The 20,249-nt window shown below is 45.9% G+C and overlaps 1 protein-coding gene and 1 long non-coding RNA gene across 4 annotated transcripts in view; one reads left to right on the forward strand and one right to left on the reverse strand.

Annotated features, from left to right (window-relative positions):
- The window catches only part of BMP2 (bone morphogenetic protein 2), an 87,813-nt gene that overhangs the window by 55,395 nt on the left and 12,169 nt on the right, over window positions 1–20,249 (forward strand). For all 3 annotated transcript variants that reach the window (XM_054195600.1, XM_054195598.1, XM_054195601.1), the window contains exon 4: window positions 18,848–18,982. In XM_054195600.1, coding sequence (XP_054051575.1) covers window positions 18,848–18,982 — 135 coding nt within the window. The remainder of the gene's footprint in view (window positions 1–18,847; window positions 18,983–20,249) is intronic.
- LOC128907140 (uncharacterized) lies at window positions 1,742–19,567 on the reverse strand. The gene is made up of 4 exons (XR_008465486.1): window positions 19,369–19,567; window positions 6,480–6,598; window positions 5,828–5,999; window positions 1,742–2,435 (listed from the first exon to the last, which is right to left on the reverse strand). It is a non-coding gene; the product is annotated as an uncharacterized LOC128907140 (long non-coding RNA).

The raw sequence follows: 20,249 nt of genomic DNA on the forward strand, positions 1-20,249 counted from the left end.
GGGGGGAAACAGCCAAGAGGTGTTTTAAATGCAGATCACTGGGCTTCGACAGGACTAAATAGCTGAATTCTACGGCTAGCGTGATGCAGGATGGCAAGTTATGATGCTAATGGTTTGATGTGCTGAGGACAAACCATTCCAGTGGAACACAGAGCTTGCCCTTTTGTTTCTGTGCTTTTGACAAATACAAATACCTTGAAACGTTCCCTACGCAAGAAAGCAGAACAGCAGTTACTAGAAAATAAGGGAAATACAGTTAAATAACTTCAAATAGTAACACAAAACAAATAACTTATGACTGCAGACTGAACTCCATCTCCAAACGTGATGCAAGAACTCTTCATACGGCAATTGCGTTTCTGCCTAAGATTCTTCCAGGGAAAAAGTACTTTTGCAGCAGAAACATTTTAAAATATTACAAATATTACAGTTTATCCCCTATTATTTATTTGTCTTAAGGCTCTGTTAGCTGAGCAGCCACGACGGTGATGGACTCAAATTTATGCACATACACAAAGATGCTATCCTGGGGTCTCAGCCGTCGGTGTGTTAGTCTGCCTGAGGTGGGAACAGGAGAGACCATTATCCACCCTCTTTGGTCCTGACGCTGTACCAGGAATAAAACCTAATCTAAGGCAAATCATATTATACCAGGAAAAGCGTGTTTTTCCTGGATATCTGTGCCTATGCTGGAAGAACGGTACCAGAAGCTATGGCAGCCAAAGTCATTAACTTTCCTTTTCTTTTTCTTTTTTTTATTTTCGTTTTTAACCTTCTTAGTTGATAATGTCGTGACAAACTCGGCGAAGTTGCGCCGCGACGCTGGGCTGTGCTGTGCAAAGCTGGTGAACGAAGTACTGGCTGAGCATCTGTCCCGGCAGCCGGCGATGCTGCAGGGACCCCGGCGGCAGCGGCGCTGCTCTCGAGAGGTGTCAGCTTCACTCGGGGTCGGGAGGAGAGTGGGTTTCGGAGGATGGGGCTGCGGAGCCCACCGTAACCGTACCGGCAGGGTCTTGCCTGAAGCCCTGCCCTCGCAAACATTTGCGCTGCAGCAGACGCGAGCTTCCACGTGGCTGCTTTGCGAAGCGTGGGATAGGAAGACATGGAGAGGGTGTATTATCATTTCCCTGACGGTTGCAGGTGCAAAGAATTCGGTAACAATATTTGCTCTGGAGCCAAATTGCTCTCAGACTCCCTCCTATGTTTATTCAGTTGAAGAGAATTACCCAGCTTTTCTGCTGTGCAACAATCACAGGGTAAGAATTCCCAGACAGGGTATTTTTCTTTCTTTTATTTGATTCCCTTTTGAAACATGTGTCTAGACAAGTGACAGGCAAACCTCAAATTGTTTGGTTGCATGTTTGAAAGGGTACCTGACTGTTTCCTCCCTCAGTCCATCCCCCTGAATGCATTCAACCTGCCTCCATTCCTGGTAATTGGGATGAGGGCCTCAAGAGAGCAACTTGTCTTGTGAGCTTTTCATCTCCTCCTGGCTTTAAGGAGTTCAAAGACCTCTCGACCATAGAGCTTTTGAAAATACTTTGCTCTTTGGATTTCTGATTCTGTCTCAAACCAACAAGCACAAGGAAGCACGAAACAGTAAAAAATATATATATACACACTCCCACACCCCCAACCCTCCAAACCTTAACATAACAGAAAAGTGTTCTTCATTCAAATTAAAAATGCAAAGTAGCTGCTTATAAGCAGTTTGAGAAAAAGAGAAATGTTTGAGTCCATTTTTAAGCTCATTTAGACCAGGAGCTTACTGCCAGTGGCGCACTGCCCTGCTGTCTGCGGCACGTAACACTGCAGAAGTTACGCAGTCCTGTGAAATGGGCCACACGGGGCATTCTACTCGTGCAGACCTTGGCCATGGCCATAGGCTGTTTGCCGAGCTGAACGGGCACAGCTGGTCAAATCCGTTTGATTTCAGTGGGATTTCACATGGATGAAAAGGTCTATGGTAATGTTGATGGCAACCATTTCAGTACTTGGATCAATAAATATTTTCCTGCTCTGAAATAACTATGGTGTAGGGGTTATTTACTGGAAACAGTTAAAAAATAATTATGGGTAAGTGAAGGCAATCAAGAGCCTTTTACATTATCTGTCAACCCATTTTATTACACATTTGTCCAACCAGTGATGCAGACGTTCCTACCCTCTGAGCAATGAATTACCAAGTGTTTATGGTAAAGTTTATCCCATTTATATATGTCATCATTTTAAAAAAGTTTCTGGATTTGAGTTTTACCTTCGTAAGTCATCTCAGGAACATGCTCCGCTGCGGTTGGGTCACTTCTCTCAGGTTTTGGGCAGCTCCAGTTGCACTTGTTCTGACATGGAGGTAGGAAGGGGATGGGAGCAAAGCTTTGGTGTGGCTCCAGTCTCTCCACCACCCCACTGGCTAGCTGCTGACACACAGTAAACACCTGAAACAAGCCAAAGCACCGAACTCAGTGTGGGAGTGGAGGTTCACTGCAATAAATTAGGTAGGAATACTGAAAACCAGTGGTTTCTGCTATCCAGCAGTTCATTTTTGTTCTTATTTTTCATTTAGCAATCTATAAAAAAAAAAATCATTGCAAAACTCGACTCTTCTCTCCAGAGTCAATAACATCCCCTGTGCCAGGCGGTGTAATAATCCAAAATACGGCAGCCCTAGGAGAGAGTTAGATTGGGTTAGGAAGCAAACTCCAAAACTCCAGTTCCACTGCAGCTGGTTCCTTGCTGCTAAAGGCTGAGTAAGGGGAAACCCAATATTGCAGCTGCACAGTAACACTGGAAGACTATAATTTCCATTCTCTTCGAATCTTAACATGAAAAAATGTATTTCTTTGGCTTGATAAATTCCACGCGTCCTTCCCACCTGTTTCCATTTTAATGCAGAAATAGAAACACTCTCGTTCGTATCTTGTTTCCAAGTTGGCAGGAGAAGTCCCTGGGTTGGTTGGTAGCGCTATAGCTTACCAGAATATGGTGTAGCTCAGTCTCGGTTTTGCTCCTTTTTTCTTTCCCCACTAATGTATTGAACACTGAGAGCTGGTTCTTCCGTCGGTGTCAACTGGCAAAGTCCTGGCTCTTCTGGAGAAGACAGCCCAGACCCGTAGCTCATGCAGATCACCACAAAGTTGGGTAACGTTACTAAGAAAACATTCTGCAATAAGCCGTGCACTCAGAGTGGCTTGGGGAGGAAGAAGACTTTGGTGTACTTTAATCACAGGGTGACTTTGAGACACAGCCATGGGACAGCCAGGAAACGGGAAGTGCAATCTGAGGCGACAGCGGGGACAGTGACAGCGCACCAGGCACACATGGGAGCTCGGCTTGAACACGGTGCACTTTTTTTGCTCTATCAAGAAACAAGAAAGATGAGCTGAAGCAAGAGCCGTCAGAAGTGTTGATGAGCCGGACAAGGAGAGGAAGGCCTTTCTTCAGAGACTGGGAGGGAAGAGTTGAGAAAATTGAGATTTCTGCCTATAAATATGTCATAGCTAAAAATTAAGGAAGGTGAAGAAGAACTCTTTAGGCAAAGGGGTGCAGTGGTGCGAGAATGGTAATATCTTAGGCTGGAATGAGAGAAAGGTTTCCTAACTGCTGGTGGTAGGAAGCTCAAACACTCCACTGCCGTGAAACTTTTCTCACTCAAGCTGCAAGGCCCAACAGGAATCATGCCTGTGGGCTCTTAGCAGATACGCCTTCGTTTGGAAAAGGACACCACAAAAGTGTTTATGAATCAAAAAAAAAAAAAATTATATAAAAAGTATGTTTCTGCCTAAGAAATGAATGCTTAGACCAAACTAATGCAGGTAACCACAAAGAAATTAAACACTTTTGGGAAACTCAGAGGGAAGAAGTCACCGTGTGTATTTGTCTACATCCCATTCAAATGTCCAGGTTAGCGCAGAGGGCTGCCCAGAACGGGTATTCTGTGGAGAGGTTGAGGCACGGGCGACATCAAAGCGCCTGGTGCGGTAACGCTCTTCCTCGTGTGTAAATCCGAGCTGTGCACTCCCCAAAACGCGTTCCTGACGGGCCCGATCTCAGCCCGCCCGCGTGTGATGTGGGGAGCGGCTGGGAACTGAAGGTTGCTCTGAGGAGAGAGGAAAAGGGGTAGAAATGTCCCCCCATGTGCGGGGAGGTACCCGCGCAGCTCCTCGGCCGCAAAACCACCCCGTAGGCTTTCTCTTACCAAGGAGCAGGCAGATGTGTCACGCAAGGACCAACAGCACATCCCCCTCCAAATAACTGTCCTTATTTGAGTGCTACCAACCCGAGGGGAGCCACTGCGCTGCTCCCCGCTTGAGGAGCTGTTTCACACAACGTGGAGAAGGGTGGTTTGTTTGTTTTTTTTTTTAAACTGTGGGTGATGTCAAGAATAAAAGACGTTAGTGAATAATCCTAAACAAGGAGTGAGCATTTAAACAAAGAGTCACTGTGGAATTTACAGAGAAATGCACGAATCGGCCCGTTGTAAAATGGACAGCACTTTACTCAAGGATGCAGTGGGCACTTCCAGCCTTTCAGATTTCCACCAAGTTTTAGAGGCTGAGTGCTAAAGAAGATAAAGAAGAGAGATGTTAATCAGTGCTGGGATTCATCTGCCCTGAGAGTTTTGATCGGATGTAAGCATTAGCCCATCTTCAGTGCACCTGGATTGGCTTCAGTCCTCGCAGATCACTGCCCTGCGGCTGCCCAGAGACATACAGAGCAGCAGGACAGATCTGCTGCGGAAACTGAGCCGGCCAGTCTGAAAGTCCTTTGCACCTCCACCATCTCCCATCCAGTCCGCGCGTTAGACCTCCCTTTCTTTGCAACTGTGCACAAAACCACTGGCTCTGAGCGCGGCAGCGTGTCGGCGTTACATGGAGTGAACGGGCTGTGCAATTGCTGTTGCAGTATAGGAACACTGCTTGCTTTTATGCGTTAGTGGCAATGAGAAGGAAAAAAAAAAAAAGAGTAAAAAAAAAATAGTCTTGCTGTAGCTTTTTGGCAGAAGAGCAATAATTTCAATGCACGCACACACGCCTTGCTGTGTTGCAGGCAATGGTGTTGCTTGGAAAGAAATGCCACGGCTGTGAACTTTGCTTTGTGCGAGACAGGAATGAAATGTTCTCTCCTTCACTTCCCTTTGCAACACAGGCAACAGGATTTCAGATTACATTACCCAAGCGATCAACATCCAAAGCATTTGTCCAGACATAGTGTAGCAAAAAAAGAGCCACCCAAGAAATCTGTGGTGTAACTTCAAATATGTATACGAGTATTTCCATGCTTGCAACTCTCCTGTGTAGGTGTCTAGTGATTCCCACTGATTATCTAACCATATGTTTTATTTTTCTTTTTTTTTTTTTTTTCCAAAAAATAAATGATTCAACACATTTTTTGTGGCATGTTAGATTGGCTAAAATAACACACGATCTTTTCCCGCTCTGACTGATTGAATTTAATACCACCGTTCCAACGGCCTAAACTGATTCAGGGCTAGTCCCCCAGTGAAGAAGAGTCCACCCTATGTGTAGGAGTAGCCAGGGCTATAAATACACTCCCTCTAGCTCGGGGACACATTGAGCTCATTCGGTAAAGAAATACTATTTTTCCATAACCTGGACATATACAGATGGTTCAATCCTGCACAGTACAGGCAGAGCTCCCACGGAATTAAGAAGAGGAAAAAACAGGTTGAAAATCGGCAATTGCAATTAAGGTCAATATAGCATGATCAGCGCAGTTCTGGAATATGTAGATGTTGTGCCATTCCAGTTACGCTCTCTGTAAGCACCAGGCTCTCATGTTTGCAATACAATTTTCTGCAGTGGCTTACCGGCATGTCCAGCAAACTGGTTTTCCAGGTGCAAAGTGGTACACGGAACAATGCCCAGAGGGGTAACGCTCAGGAACTTGTGATAACTTCACGTGGCAGGTCCTGCGCCACAACAGAGCCGGGGGAGACCTGAGTCACGGTCCTCAAGGACGCCTCACAAATGCACAGCTTTCTAGGATAAAGGCACAAGTCTCGTCTCAGGTTAAGTTTATCACAAGTTTGTCCCTTCCTGCTAAACCACCCGGACAGCTGACTGACGCGAGAGTGAGAACGATCCAGGACAACAGAGAAGCGGCAATATTTTGTGAAACAAGGAAATGGCTTGCCAATGCTAACTGCCCCGTGGGGTTTCACACTGCGGTGAGCGTTAATCCTCCAGGAGAACTGGATCTATACCGGGGTACGGCAAAGAGAAACATCTCTTCGTCTGGCATGTGCAAGCAGGGCGATTTCAGATGAACTTGCTTCTTGATGTAGCTGAGAATTCCCCAAGAGGAGAGCAGCCGAGAGCAGCAGTAGGTATTGTTCAGGCACATCAAACCAAGCCCACCATTCAGGATGCTGTGGCCTCTTGCAATAGGGCGTTAAGGACAGATTCTGTGGTTTTGGCTGACAAGCTATAGTAATTCAGTGCAAAAAGTGTGCAGCTCACCTGTAAATGTAAGTGATTCTGTATTTGGCGAAAAAAGGTGTTGTTGTAGTTGAGTCTGTCTTACCAACTTGAGGCCCCTCCATTTGATGGTCTGCATGGTTTACAGAGAAACCCTCATCCTTCGGGGACAGATGAATTGATAGTTATTAAAAAGAACAGGCCGACAAATGACATATCCCTGGCTGTGGAATGAAATACCTGACACACCAGATGGGCCTTTTTATCACTGATTTCTGCAGCTTACCTACTCAATATTGATAACACGCTCAGAGGAGTTAGGAGAGTCATGCCAATAAACACAACTGCCTAAAAACTGTCTGCAACAAGGCTTCATGATAAGAGATGAAAAAAGAGAGATCTTTCCTGAAATTATAAGAAGTTAAAAGCTGTCTTTTTGGAAGGTGGGTATAAAGTTCTGTTCAGTATTGTGGGAGGTTACTGGTGAGTCCGCTCAAGGCCTTGGCGAGGCTGTCTGCCACGCGCCTTTGTGCAAGAGAGAGGTTTTTGTGCATTACTTAGAACTGAGGTTGATGAAATACTGATTTGATAGTGTTCAGATATATTCATAAATAGTCTGGTAAAAAGGATGACTAGTGAGATGAGAAATTTTGCAGATGACGCAAATTATTCAGCGCTGTAAAACTAAATCTGGCCACAAAGCACTCCCAAAAGAGTTCATGGTCCTGAGTGGCTGGGCGATAAAACGACTGCTGCAGCGCAGCGTCAACTAAAGCAGAGCTCGCGCAGAAAACTCACCCCAACCACACTTCAACATAGACGAGCCCTAAGTGTAACATTTAGCAAAGAGGGCTTGAAGGCCTCTGCAAATATCATCTGAAGTCCATCAGAAGAGGCACCTATCACATTGAGAACGAATTGGCAAAGACGCAGGAACAAATCAGAAAGCATCGTTATAGCACTCCCCCGTGAGCCTGCGTCTCCAAGGTACTGTGTTTTCTGGCTGTCTAGCTCCAGAAGGGTTGTGCTGAACTAGAAAGGACGGGAAGGAAAGCATTCAGGATGAGGAGAGGAGGGCGACAGCTTCCATAAAGGTGGAAAAATAAGCAGATGAGGAGTCTTCAGGGTGGAAAGGGATGACAGCAGCAGGAGGTACAGTAAAGGTCTGTCGGATCACGATTGACATAGAAAAAGGCAGATAGAAAACGGTCGTTCACTGCTTCTTGTAAGAATTAGAGAGGACCTGATGATGCTGTCACACAAGAAGGTTTAAACCAACTCAAGGAAGTACTTTTTCATACAAAGCATAATTAAATTGTGGAACTCATTGCCACAGGATGTTGCGGAGGCCAAAAGTTATAAATGGCTTGAGAAAGGGATCAAAAACATTTGAGGAGGATAGATCCATGGGTGGCTGTTAAAACACACTGGTCTGGAGGCAGCCTCTGCTTTGGGAAGTCCATAAACCACCGATTGCCTGAAGCGAGGAGGGTACAGCAGGGGAGGGATCGCACCGAACCTCCTCCTTCAGTTTCCTCCTCCTGCATCTCCTCCTGCCTTTGCTGGGAGACGGGATCCTGGGAGACGGGATCCTGGCCCATGTGGCCTTTTGGTCAGGTCCCAGCTCTGCTGGGTCTGTTTGGGGCAGAGCTTCTTACTCCTCTTTAATTAAAAAAAAAGACAAACCCAAACCAAAATACAACCGAAAACAGAAGAGGGGGAAGAAACAACCCCAGCCCTCCACACACTGTTAGTAGGCAGCCTGGTAGTTGTTTTATTTTCTTTAGAGTGGACTTTGTGTTGCAAGTGGCAGGAAGCCATGAACCACAAAAATAAAATAATTCTAACCCTAGTGCTAAGTAAGGAAAACAAAGATGGCTCAGCAATTAGCAGCATTATATATGTTAGTACTAAGTAACAACAGATGTCAGGACTTGAGCCCTTTGCATTCCTCGCAATCCTTCGGAAACCAAAGCCTTTTGACGTTGCTATACATTATTACAGTTATTTTGGGTCCGAGAGAACAGCGAGGGCTCTTTGAATGTTGCAATATGTAGGTTGCTAGGACTGGCTGGGTCTTACCTGCGTCTACCTCACTGTCCTGCATACTTCTGCTGACTTAACAGGCCAGCGTGTGCTGTAAAAGCCTGCTCTGTAAAGACATGCGCGGGCCATGAGTCATTAGCAAGCATGCGAAGCTAATTGGCAAAATACTCATAAAAGATTTTGAAGGTGGGTTAATTACAATTCATTACACTGTAAACTGTCCCCAGGCTATTGTTAAAAAATGCAGGAGTTTCAAGGTCCAGTATTTTATGATTCATTTTGCCATGCAGTGAAAAACAGACTCTATATCAAACTACATTCATTATAGTTAAGACCACAAAATCTTTATTGGTTTTCCCAACATTCCCTCCTTGTTATATGAATTCATATGGACTGCACATTTCTAACAATTGGCAAGAAGGCACGAAATAAAATTTATGATATTTTCTTACCTTCTACTCAGTGCAGCCTTAAAAACTGCCCTTTCTAGTTGCTCTGCCTCCTCCCACCTTAATTCATTTGAGCTGATAGGATGGGAAATTGCAAAGAAACGGAGAAATGAATGGGAACGACTTTGCCACACTTAAGATTTGGTTGTCTGATAAATCTGGCTGTTGCGTGCGCGTGCAGGAACTTCATCTCCAAAAGGATACTGGTAACGAAACAGTAATAAAGAAGAATTTCCCCTTGTAGCAATATAGATAATTATTTTTTTTTTTTTAAATTCAGAGTAGACACGATTTTACCGATTACTTGTATTTTGAGATGGAGGCCCTTGTAGCTAAGCCCAGGACGCACCTTCAGGGATCAGCTTAGACAAATCTTGCAGGCTCGTGCATCAGTTTGCTCACAGCAGTGATACTACCCACATGCTTTGCTGGACGGCAACCTTTGTCTGCTCATAGCTCAATTCTCCAGCTTATAAAAGAAGATAACAGAGCCTTTGACTGTCTTTGCTTACGCCAGGGATGTCAGATACTTCTGTTTTCTTGTGAAAGGTCTGTGGGAGGGAGGCATTACTATCAAGTAGCTTGGTATAATTCTCAATAATGCTGTGTTGAGAAAAAGTTAATAGAAGACCCAGCTGTGACCTTTGTGGGAGCAAAGCCAAGCGCTGCTCATCAGTGCTACCTTTGTACCCTTCTCCAGGGTGCTCCTTATCTCCTTGTGCTGGCTGGCACTTGGGCTCTCCTTTGAGGCTTAAATGGTGCCATTCAGCCGGGCCTTTTCTCTACCCCAGTATGCGGAGCTCTGTTCACTTTTGCAAATCCAGTGGACTTTCTCCTGTGTTGGCCCAGTCTGTGTCTGACGGCACCAGTCCTACTCTGCAGGCTCACGTGTATCTCTAAGAGAACTGTTGTTGTTGGCATTTCCAGCTCAGACGAGCTAATTTTGGGGTTAAATAGGTTCTGGTAGGCTCTAAACGCATCGCTATTACTGTTATCGATTCCTGCCGTTGAGCTGCGACGGTCTGCTTGGAGTCTGAGCTCAACTGGCGACCAGCCCTGCCTGGCTTTGGGGCGCTGCTGTCCCGGGTCGAGCAGCCACCGACGGCAGTCAGAGCTGGATCAAAACCGGATTTAAGCGTAAGAAGTAAATGATGGAAGTAGCCATGGACTACTGCTCTCCCACATTAAAAATATTGATGACGTGGATAGATTTTGTTCTTTCAGTTAATATTTTACTGGGTTTGGTTTTTTGAGGTGATGGGGAGAAGGGGAATACTGAAGAAATCTCTCACTCAGGCAATAATTGAATTGCTGGTCTTACTTTTTTCTTATTGAAACTTCTAAATCTTTCAATGAAACCGGACATTTTTGGAGGCAAAATTTTTCATTCAATTGAAAAATGCCTTCTTCGTCACAAAAAAGCATTAATAGAAAAAAAACAAACCCAAACCCTTCCAGCTTGAAATTAGTCATGTGGGAATACCAGTTTGTTCTAGTAAGACTCAGTAATGGATTTATTGTAGCGTGCGTTGTTTTTATTTGCATTAACATAATATAAAGTGATAAATATCTTGGGTTGGCTATTTTGTCTGAGGTTTTCTCTGGGAAACTGTATTTTCTTACACGACAGTGTCAGAACTGCCATATGTATTGGGACCAAGAATCTGTTGAGCTTGGTTTCCAGCAGAGACATGCAGAGAAAAGTAAAAACTAACCCAAGCGTTTATACTTGCCCTGGGTAGGTTGCCAGCCACCACATCTGCTCTGTCACACTGAGGACAGACCCCTTCCTACTGATGTGACTGGAGGCTGTGACAATGGGAAGGAAGCTCGAGGGAGGGGTCACCTGCGCCATATGATTTACAATGGGGGCATTTTCCTACCGGGGTGATCCACCGTACGAGGTATGCCTCTTACTTCCCCTCCTGAAACGCTCACCCGAGTGCACTGACGGGGACGGCCAAGGACTGGGCAAAGCCCAGAAGGAGTTTACGTCCCAGCGGTCAGAGCTGGGCTGGGTTTTCACAGCCAGTGGGCATTTGAAGCAAAGAACTTGGAAATCAGAGTTCAAGGACAGTGATATTTATGGCTACGCTGACTAATCTCTGTGCCTGGGACCTGACAACTATATCCAAAAAACATTGGCAAATACTTCTTTTGTCTTGTTTTGTTTTGTTTTGGTAAGAATTATAGCTGTTCCTGTTGCCATCTCACCTGGAACTAGTACCTGAAGAACCTTCATGAACTTCACTTCATGACATTTAGCAATGTCAGTGCTGTTATTGGACAGATGTACCAGTGAGTGAAATGAAAGCAAAGGAGGAAAAAATGAGTGGCCAAAATTTTCCAAATTCTCATTAATATTTGTTTCTTGTTGTGGAGAGATTTTGCAAGTGGCAGGTATCAGTATTAAGTATTGAATTCTTCATTTTCCTTTTGGTGTCTTTATAAACAGGGATATTTTTTATAAAAATAGGTATTTTTCATCACTTCTTTTTAGGGTCATGCCTCCGTAAGGCTCACAGATGCTGAATTTGGACAGGACCTTTTAGCCGTAATATATGAAGCTCCAAAATTTCAGAGGCTCCATTAAAAATATTGTGCAGAAATTGGGATCTTTGCCATTGCTTTGACTGGCTCCAAGATTACATACTTGCTGATCCTTGGAAGTCGTCTTTGATTTGGAAATCATCTTGACAAATACTGCGATACATTGCTCTCCAAGGAGATTCCTGCTACTTCATCGTTTCGACGAGGCTGTAAATAACATAAGAGTCTTACTCGTCAAGTGCTCCTCCAGTCCCGGCTCAACTCGGACTACTCAGGAATGGGCAACAGCAAAATGTTAATCAAATTCCTTCAAATCTCAAAAGAAATGTTGAGTAGAGCTTCTCTGAGACTGAGAAAACTCTCCATGGGAAACTATCAACATTTCTATTTAACATATTGTGTCAACATTTGGCATCTGTGAATTGACTTGTGAAGTGTTCGGAAAAAACAGGAAAAGACAATTTTATGGATATGGGGAATATGTATCTATGTGAGTATACACACACATAAAACAAATATAGCTTTCTATCTAAAATTTACATACTACCTATATACAAATTTTTCCAGTTGCCGACTATGTGTGTATATGTGTTTAAGTGATATTTATATATGACAAAAGGAAAATTTTCAGCTCCAGTTTTGAGCCAGTCACTTTGAAGGCTTTGTTTGTTTAACAACACCCATTTTGACAAATGGCCTCTCCTAGCTGGGACCTGGGTACCCCGAAAGCCATTCTGGATGGGCTTTGGGACGGGACATCACTGTTGGTGCTTTCAGTCCTCTGGACTTCTCCCTGAGCCGTTGTAACTCACAGCTGCACTGCCCTCCACTCTGGCGGCTGCCGAGTCCTGTGCAAACATTTAGGGGAGAGCCTTGGCCCCATGGCCACCCGTGGCAAAAATCCCATTGACTTCCGTGAACCTGGATTCCACCCCTAGTCCCTGGAAGATTTTTACAGATGTCCAAATAACACACTGTGTACATCCCGTAATCAAAGCCTCCCCTATTGAGTTTATTTACTTTTACACTGTGCATGATATTAAACTCAAGCTCTTTAAATTCCTGCTCTTATTCTGGGCCTAGTGGAAGGACCCCCCCCTCCTTTTTTCATTGGAATTCATCAAGGTTGGTGGAAGTACCTCGCTGAAGGTCCCTCATGTAGATTGCTTCCTACAGTAAGTTCAAAGGGATAAGACATCTCACAATTGGCTTGTATAACCCTATGAAAAAAATAGTCTGGCTCAAAAGCTGCCGACTTTTTCTCTAGAGGAGGCCGAGCTGCTAAGAGATCTGTAGCACTCCCCCTCAGTGAGCCAAACCCTGCAACTCAAAGCAGGGAAAAGTGTCGTAAATCCTTCCAAACAAGAGGCACCGCTATCTAGCTGCACGCTGATGTCCCAGCCATCGCTTTTGGAGCCAACATCTCATCAGCAAAGGTGACATTATCGCTGCCATGAAGGCAACCCGGAGCCCTACAATGAATTCAGGTCCCCTGTGTGACCTTGGACAAGGTGCGTACGCTCCTTGCCTTCACTTCCCCATCTAGAAGATGGAGCTAGTAACACTTGATTTGCTCATCATGTTTATTTAAATTATAAACACCTCCAGGCAGAGACAATCTCTTACAACGTGTCTATACAATGTCTAATAGAAGGCCCTTGTCTCAGCTCAACCTCTAGGTACTACATGAAGGCAAATAATAGTACTTGGCAGAGCGCAGATTTCAAATTAGAAATCTAATACCAAATAGTTCTCATTCTCTCCTGCTTTTGGCACTTGGCCCTGTTCAGGATGATTTTGTTTTGGTTTGGGTTTTTTTAAGAAGGTACAAGACCAAATCCCGAGGGCCCTCTCTCTCCGATTCCCATTAAAGTTTACATTACACTCACTGGCAGTTTGTCTCAGAAAAAGTGTCCTAGGATTTCCCCCTTAGATTTTTAAACAGCCGTATGGCAGAACGCAAGAAAGCATGAACTCTATCTGGTCCTGGAGCTGCAGCTGTAATCAGAAGCTTTATGATGAAGTTCAGCTGGAAGAGCAAAGGAGAAAAAAAAAAAAAAAAAGACAACACAAAACAAAACAAGGGAATGCCATCAAAGTCTTTCAAAGACAGAAATTCATTTTACCTTTGTCAATGACTGTGGTTTTCAAGGATAAAGATCAAAGCGATGACCGTGGGCAGAGCTATGACAAATGCCGAGATCAGTCTGTTAAACCCTAGCATTAGCGCCACAGTTAGACTGGTGTCTAGACTAGCAGTGGGTACTCGTGCCAGGTTTGGCAAACACGGCAGCGGAGCGCTTGCATCAGAGCTGCAGCACGAAGAGTGAGGCATCCACACTGCAGAGGGGAGGCAGCAATCAGACTCCAGCAGAGTGGAACTGGAAAAAGGAAGTTTAGAAAAAAAAAAAACCCAAAACAATCAACTAAAAAAAAAGAAAACAAACCACCGGGAGATTATTGCCTGCACTCAGGGAAGACAGCTGAGAAGACGCATCCCCCCTCCCGGTTTTTGCATTGTGATTAATGTACACAGAAAGCTTAGATAACTGGGGGAAAGTAATGCCAAATTCTTATCAATACAGATGAGCTGGCTTCATATTCCTCCAGCCCTTTCATGTGGAAATGAGACTGCATTTGATGAGGCCAAGCCCATGTTTGAAACAGCTCAGCTGGGATGTGCGCGTGGTGAGGGTTCAGGTGCCTGCACGGAGAATCGCTACAGCTGGACTGAAAAAGGGAGACCTTTCCTGAGGGCAGAGAGCACCTTCAGCTTCCTCGCTTTTTCTCTTCCCCATGGGGAGGACAGAAAGCCCTTGCTCTGCGGGATAAATGCACGCTGAAGTCTGAGCTGATGGACTGTACGAGGAGGCAAGGTGGTTTTGGCTGGTGAGGGTCTCCTCATTCCTCCAGAGACCTCTTGCACGGACCCTTTAAAATAACACCCTGCCACATCCCAAAGGAGGAAGGTGGGTAAATGAGGGGAGTACGCACATGCTTACAGCGGCTTGTGTTAGTACGCTTGGGGCCAGCCCCGCTCTCACACGGCTGCCTTGGGGCACCTTCTCGCTCCAGGGCTTGGACGGAGGAGAGAGGAGCGACGGCGTCAATCTCCGTGTGTGGCACCCTGTGCCTGGCCGAGCCTGGGGCTCTCTGGGCCTGAGGATGGGTACAGGGATCAACTCTAGAATAATTGCGTCCTGCTGGACGGCCACCATCACCAGAGTATCTCAAAACTCCGCAGATATTTTAAACCAACCATTTCTCATCCTAGTTACGTTGCCTCCCGCCAGTCACAATGAGTTCAAAAGAAGCTGCAAACTAATGTGGGCAAATGCGATCTCCAGTGGATGAAGACAAACCGGAGGAAATATCCTCAAAAATCCGGCTGGTTTCAGCATGCTTCACGCAGGGGCTTGCATTGCCCGTTGCCAGGAATATGGCGTAGTACTTGCTAGAAACAATTAGTTAAGGCTTAGACTGGTCATACGCTATTCTCAGCTCTGCTACTGACTCACCTGCGTGGCCTCAGGCGAGTTGCTTGCATATTTGTGCCTTAGTTTACCCACTGGTAATAGCAGAGATAGTAACAGTCTCACGGAGTGATGTGAGAATTAGTTAATTAATATTTGGAAAACACTTTGTGCCTTGACGTCTTTGTGCCTTTGTTTACCCATCAGTAATATCAGAGATAATAACTGTCTCATGGAGAGGTACAAGGATTAATTAATTATTTGAAAAGCAGTTCGAGATCCTTGGATGAAAGATGCTATGTGAGTAAAACATATCATTAAAAACATCTCCCAGTCCTCTGTGAAGTTAAAATAAAGCTGGAGCTTCTTAGTCATTCAAATAATTAAACCATAAATACTGTTTATTTTAATCTTCCTTTTAAAAAATAATCTAATCTAGGCAGTGATACCAGCCAAAGAATGAAAAATGTTTCAAATTCAGGAGACCTATCAATTTGAAGAGCTTGATTCTTAATTGCTTTTTGATTTCTATCAATGGAAAGTGAGAGCAATTGTATTTACAAATGCCTGCAAAAGCAGAGGGCAGCTGGGAGGACACCCACAGTTCCTCTGCAGGGTTTCAGCCTGCACATTCACATGGATGCAGCAGCTGCACACCGGGTTTCTCACACTATCGAGCAGATGATCCTATTTGACTTGTTAACCAAGAGGGAGGTGTAGACTAGCCTATCCTAAAGGCACGTCAAAGCCAGCTTAGCCCCCCAAACATGGGTGCAACTTCTGCCCCCAGGAATGGCGCGAAGGGACAACTCAACCAAGCAAAGAGGCGGGTCATCACTCATTGATCCATTCGGCCTTTTGCGTCCCGGGCAGCTTGTGCTGCTCCTCTCCTCTAAAACTCGGCACTGACTGTGTGCCGTGAGCCAGTGCTGCCCTGCCTGCTCTGCCCGGGCCCACAGGGAGAGAAATCCCAGCGCGGTACTGACTGGCACTGGAAAGGAACAGCAGGAGAATGGATGGACTCTATATTTAAAATCATCTTTTATTCAGAGGTGCACATGCCAAACATGCACATGGAAAGCACTCTCAGTCACTTCCCTGGGGACTTACTGTATATTGGGGCATCAAATACATGCAAATTGGCCTGTGTTTTGTCTCTTTCTTTCTCTCTAGCTTTTGTACATGTTTTCGTTTTACAAACTACATATGTGGAGAAGAGGTTTGCAGAACCAAGGTCACGGTTTTTAATTGAACTCTTTTAAGGTGCAACTCCTGCTGGGAACCCGCTGGCATAACAATCTGCTGTGCTGGGCACCCAAACCAACCCCCCACCCCCCCGATCCTTCCACCAGCTCCCAGGGCCTTGTCTCAGCCTTTTCTCAGCCTCCCACTCCTCTCTGCCCATAGAAGATTTTGCAGCAATCGCCAAGTAACCTGTGTGGGAATGTGGGGAGGAAGAAAGGATGTAATTGCCTTCCTGAGCTCCAGCGATTTTCATTAGTTAAATGTCCTCCTGTCTTTTCCACGCTAGTCCAGCTTCTACTGAATTTTCATCAGACCAAAAGAGGCCTTTAGGGCCATTTGAAAGTAACCATCAGATAAAAACAATTGTCATCCTCCTTATGCGGCAGGCAAGGAAGCAGACACAGGTAGACTGGTCACACAGGAAGGAGGGGAGGGACCTGGTGACTCAGAGCTTTTGACTCCCAGCTGTCAGCTTTAGACGCCATTCCAGCCAAGTATAAAAGCACATGGTTATCTCTGAACTCATGAATAATCCCATTGATTTAAGCCATAAACTTCAGCATCAGGGCCTTAACCGCCTGACTGTGCTCACCAAGAGCGGATAAACAGGAGTGCAGGTCTGCAGAGACCCAAGACATTCCTCTTGACATAGAGGAATAGCAGCAAACAGTAGTTTCCCCAGCGCAGGTTTCTGTCTAAGAGAACCACCAATGGGGATGAAAAGGTGGCTTGGTCCCTGGCTCCTGTGCCAGCCCCACCCAGGACCTCTCTCCACGCTGGACACCAGTGGACTCGTCCACCTCCCTCACAGTCACCCTGTTGGATACATGCTCCTTAGCAGACTGCAGTGCCATTGACCTTGGCAGTGATTCCCCAGAGCACGATGCCCAGATGATGTGATCCCAGTCCCCAGGCTTTGCTGGAAGGGAACCAGGTTCCCCTGGGAGGAAAAAGGGGCATTTGCATATGTGATGACACCAACTGTCCTCTCCTGACTGTGATTTAGTGAGTTCCATATGCCTTTGCTCACACAGAATCGGGAAATGACCTGGTTGTGAAGGAGTCTCACCTACAAGGAGAGGCATCCCTCCAAACTCGGCAACCCAGTTCAGGATACAGTTTCCTCCCCCACAGCTGCTTTTGACCTTGCATTTCTAGCAAAGGGCTAAGAGATCAAGGGAAACAAGAAGGAAGCAATGTTCCTGTTGTTGATGGGAGAGTGAGTGAAGCAACCTAAATTATACATGGCGTTGCCTACCAGATGGTCGGAGCATCTCTCCCTTCTATTATGCAAAGTAATAGTTTCACAGACAAAGTAGAGGGGACTGGAGATACCAGACCATTTGGGAAACATGTCCCATAGCTGACTGAAAAGTGTGTTTCACTTCTAGCTGGTAACATGGGATTTGAGCTGGATGCCTGTCGTTCAACCCTTCCCCAGAGGTACAAGGTGTCAGCTCTGCCTCTGAGAGGGAGCAGAAAGACTGTGAACCCAACCAGAATTGGAGTAGTAATTTATAATGGCAGGGTTTAGGTTTTGCAGACCAGGACGAGAGGCTGTGGTTTAAATAAAATGTTCAATAAACCTGGGCAAAGCCCATTTTGCTTCTCACTTGTGAAAAACTTTCGGTTTGGTCCTTTGTCGCGGTGGAGACTTGAGTCAAGATCTCTCAGCTGCAGTAATGGCGGGGGTGTGTGAGCTAAATGAACTGATCCCCATTGCCTAATATGACCAAATATTCTTCCCGGTCTGCATCCATCTGCTGCCTCATGTCATTATGGCATGTCGACATGAAAACTGAAGGTGTGAATGGAAAGCTACTTCTGCTGGCTTTAATTTACGACAGTTCAGATATGGGCGCAATGCTTCCCCGGGAGCGTGAAGCTCAGCGTGTGCTGAAGCAGCGCTGGACCAGATTTTGGGGCTGAGGTTTCCAGGGGGCCTCCGCTGCCGGCTGGCTGCCCGCCCGCTCAATCTCGAGTTTGTTTGCAGTACAGACCCGGACATACCCATCCTGAGGGTGGGGACGAGAATATTTTCTCCACTTCATGATCGTACAGTTATTTCGCACAATAGTCCTAGTCCATGAGCAGAGCTCCCCAGCACAGCATTAACACCTATTGAGAGCATGTAGAGGAATGAAAATTTTTCTTATGAGCCTTGCCAGATTGGCCCCCCACGTGCTTGTTGTGCAAGCCCACCAACAGGCAGGTTGCATAGACTGAATTTCACTGATAATGGCATTGATACACACATAACATAACCAAGCCACTCACAGCTTTGGTTTCTGCATTAATGTGATGATCCAAAGGCTTTTAAAAGGGTTTTGCATAGATCTCATACCCACGTATAATTCCTGTCTTCTCTCAGATGCAGCTTTCGCTGGAGTCACGCAAGATATAAAAATATACCAGGCTTCCCTTATGGCTTTTCAATAACTGAAATTCAACCGATTGAATCTCAGATTAGGAACGGTGGCCCTTGTTCTCACCCAGAGCAGTTCACTCTGCGATAAGAAGTTCTTTAAGAATCAGTGGCCAATGCTGGACCAAATTCAGCCACCTTTCACTTGGCTGCAGATTCTCCTAGCACAGATGCTGGAGTTTATAACACACCCTTATTTCCCCATCTCTCATTTTTCCCTAGGAACACAAAGGGAAACAAAACCAGGAAAGGCCGGAAGGGATGGAGAAAGCCTGCTTGTGCCTGGCACACTGCTTGGAGACTTGACAGTTTGACTCCTGCTTCAAGCCCTGCCTTCAGACTACTGCCTGACCTCAGGTAAATTGCATCACAGCTTCCCCATCACTCAAATATAGTTAAATACAGCATTGATTCTACAGCATTTATGATCCGACAGGTGGAAAATGTTACCTTGGAGCTAGGCACTTGTAATATTGCTTTTTAAGGCGTATACTCCAAAATTCAAGGCATGGGAAAACCAAGGGTTTCATAACAAAGCGTGGAAAAACCCCAACAAATATTGGCTCAAACCCTCCCTTTTCAGGCCACACCTAAAAAGCAAGTGAGACTATAATGGACAAATCCTCCTCTGGCAGCGGGCCGATCAGCCAGCACGCCATTCGCTGCGTCCCAACCTATTTCACACCATGCAAAATCACTGCGGGAAAAGGCTGACAAGGTTCAGACAATTCATAGCGCTGTACCTTTGCTCATGACGGTAACGCCAGCCAATTGCTAGCGTCTCGGTGTCTGGCCAAAGCAGATGGCAGACGGCTGTCTGAAGCTGGGACCTGGGAAAATGGGGATAACATCAGGAAAAAACAAAAACATCTGACATACCTACTGCTCCCATCTCATCCTGCTCTGGGGAGATGCCTGCTTGCTGTGGACTGAGTCAGTGCATGGTCTTGTGGTCCTTCAGTACTCCACGGAGCTACCGTGTGCTTGCAGACTCGGGGCTGTTGGCACATCTCGTCCTATCTGCTGTGTGCAAGGACTTTTCAGCCAACGCCGCAAACCAGCGGCTTGGCTATTTTCACCCTGTTTTGGCTGTTTCGGCCTACCCGCGTGTGTGAACAAACACACAGCTTCCCCAGTGGGTCAGCAGGTCAGGATGGAGCAACAGCACCTACCCAGAGCATTTGGTGGCTCCTTTGAAAAATATCCCTGGATTTTTATTGGATCTTAGGATACCACGAAGTATCTCCCTGGATCTGGGCTTTGATTCTAGCGCCTTTCCCTCAGAGACCACAACTGACAGCTCTCTTCTCAGGGAGAGGGAGAAATGGGGCAGCGGTTGCGTTTTGAGAGTAGGGAGAGAGAAAGGCTGTTTGAGGCTACCATCTGCATGGGGAAGCTGCAGGGCTGGTGAGGATGATCAGGAATCACCTTATTTCTCCTTCTTTGCTAATTCTAAGGTTGCTAATTCCGTCTGGGGGACCACCACTCCTGGCTCTTCCATTGCTCCCCTCCCCAGGTCCCACATTCCTGGCTCTCCCCACCCAGCTGTGCCGTCCCAGCTCTACCCCAACCTCCCCACCGCTCTCCAGGCAAGTCGTGGCCCTTCAGCTGCCGTGTGGCAAAA

The sequence above is a fragment of the Rissa tridactyla genome, chromosome 3 (assembly GCF_028500815.1).
Source record: "Rissa tridactyla isolate bRisTri1 chromosome 3, bRisTri1.patW.cur.20221130, whole genome shotgun sequence".
NCBI lineage: Eukaryota > Metazoa > Chordata > Aves > Charadriiformes > Laridae > Rissa > Rissa tridactyla.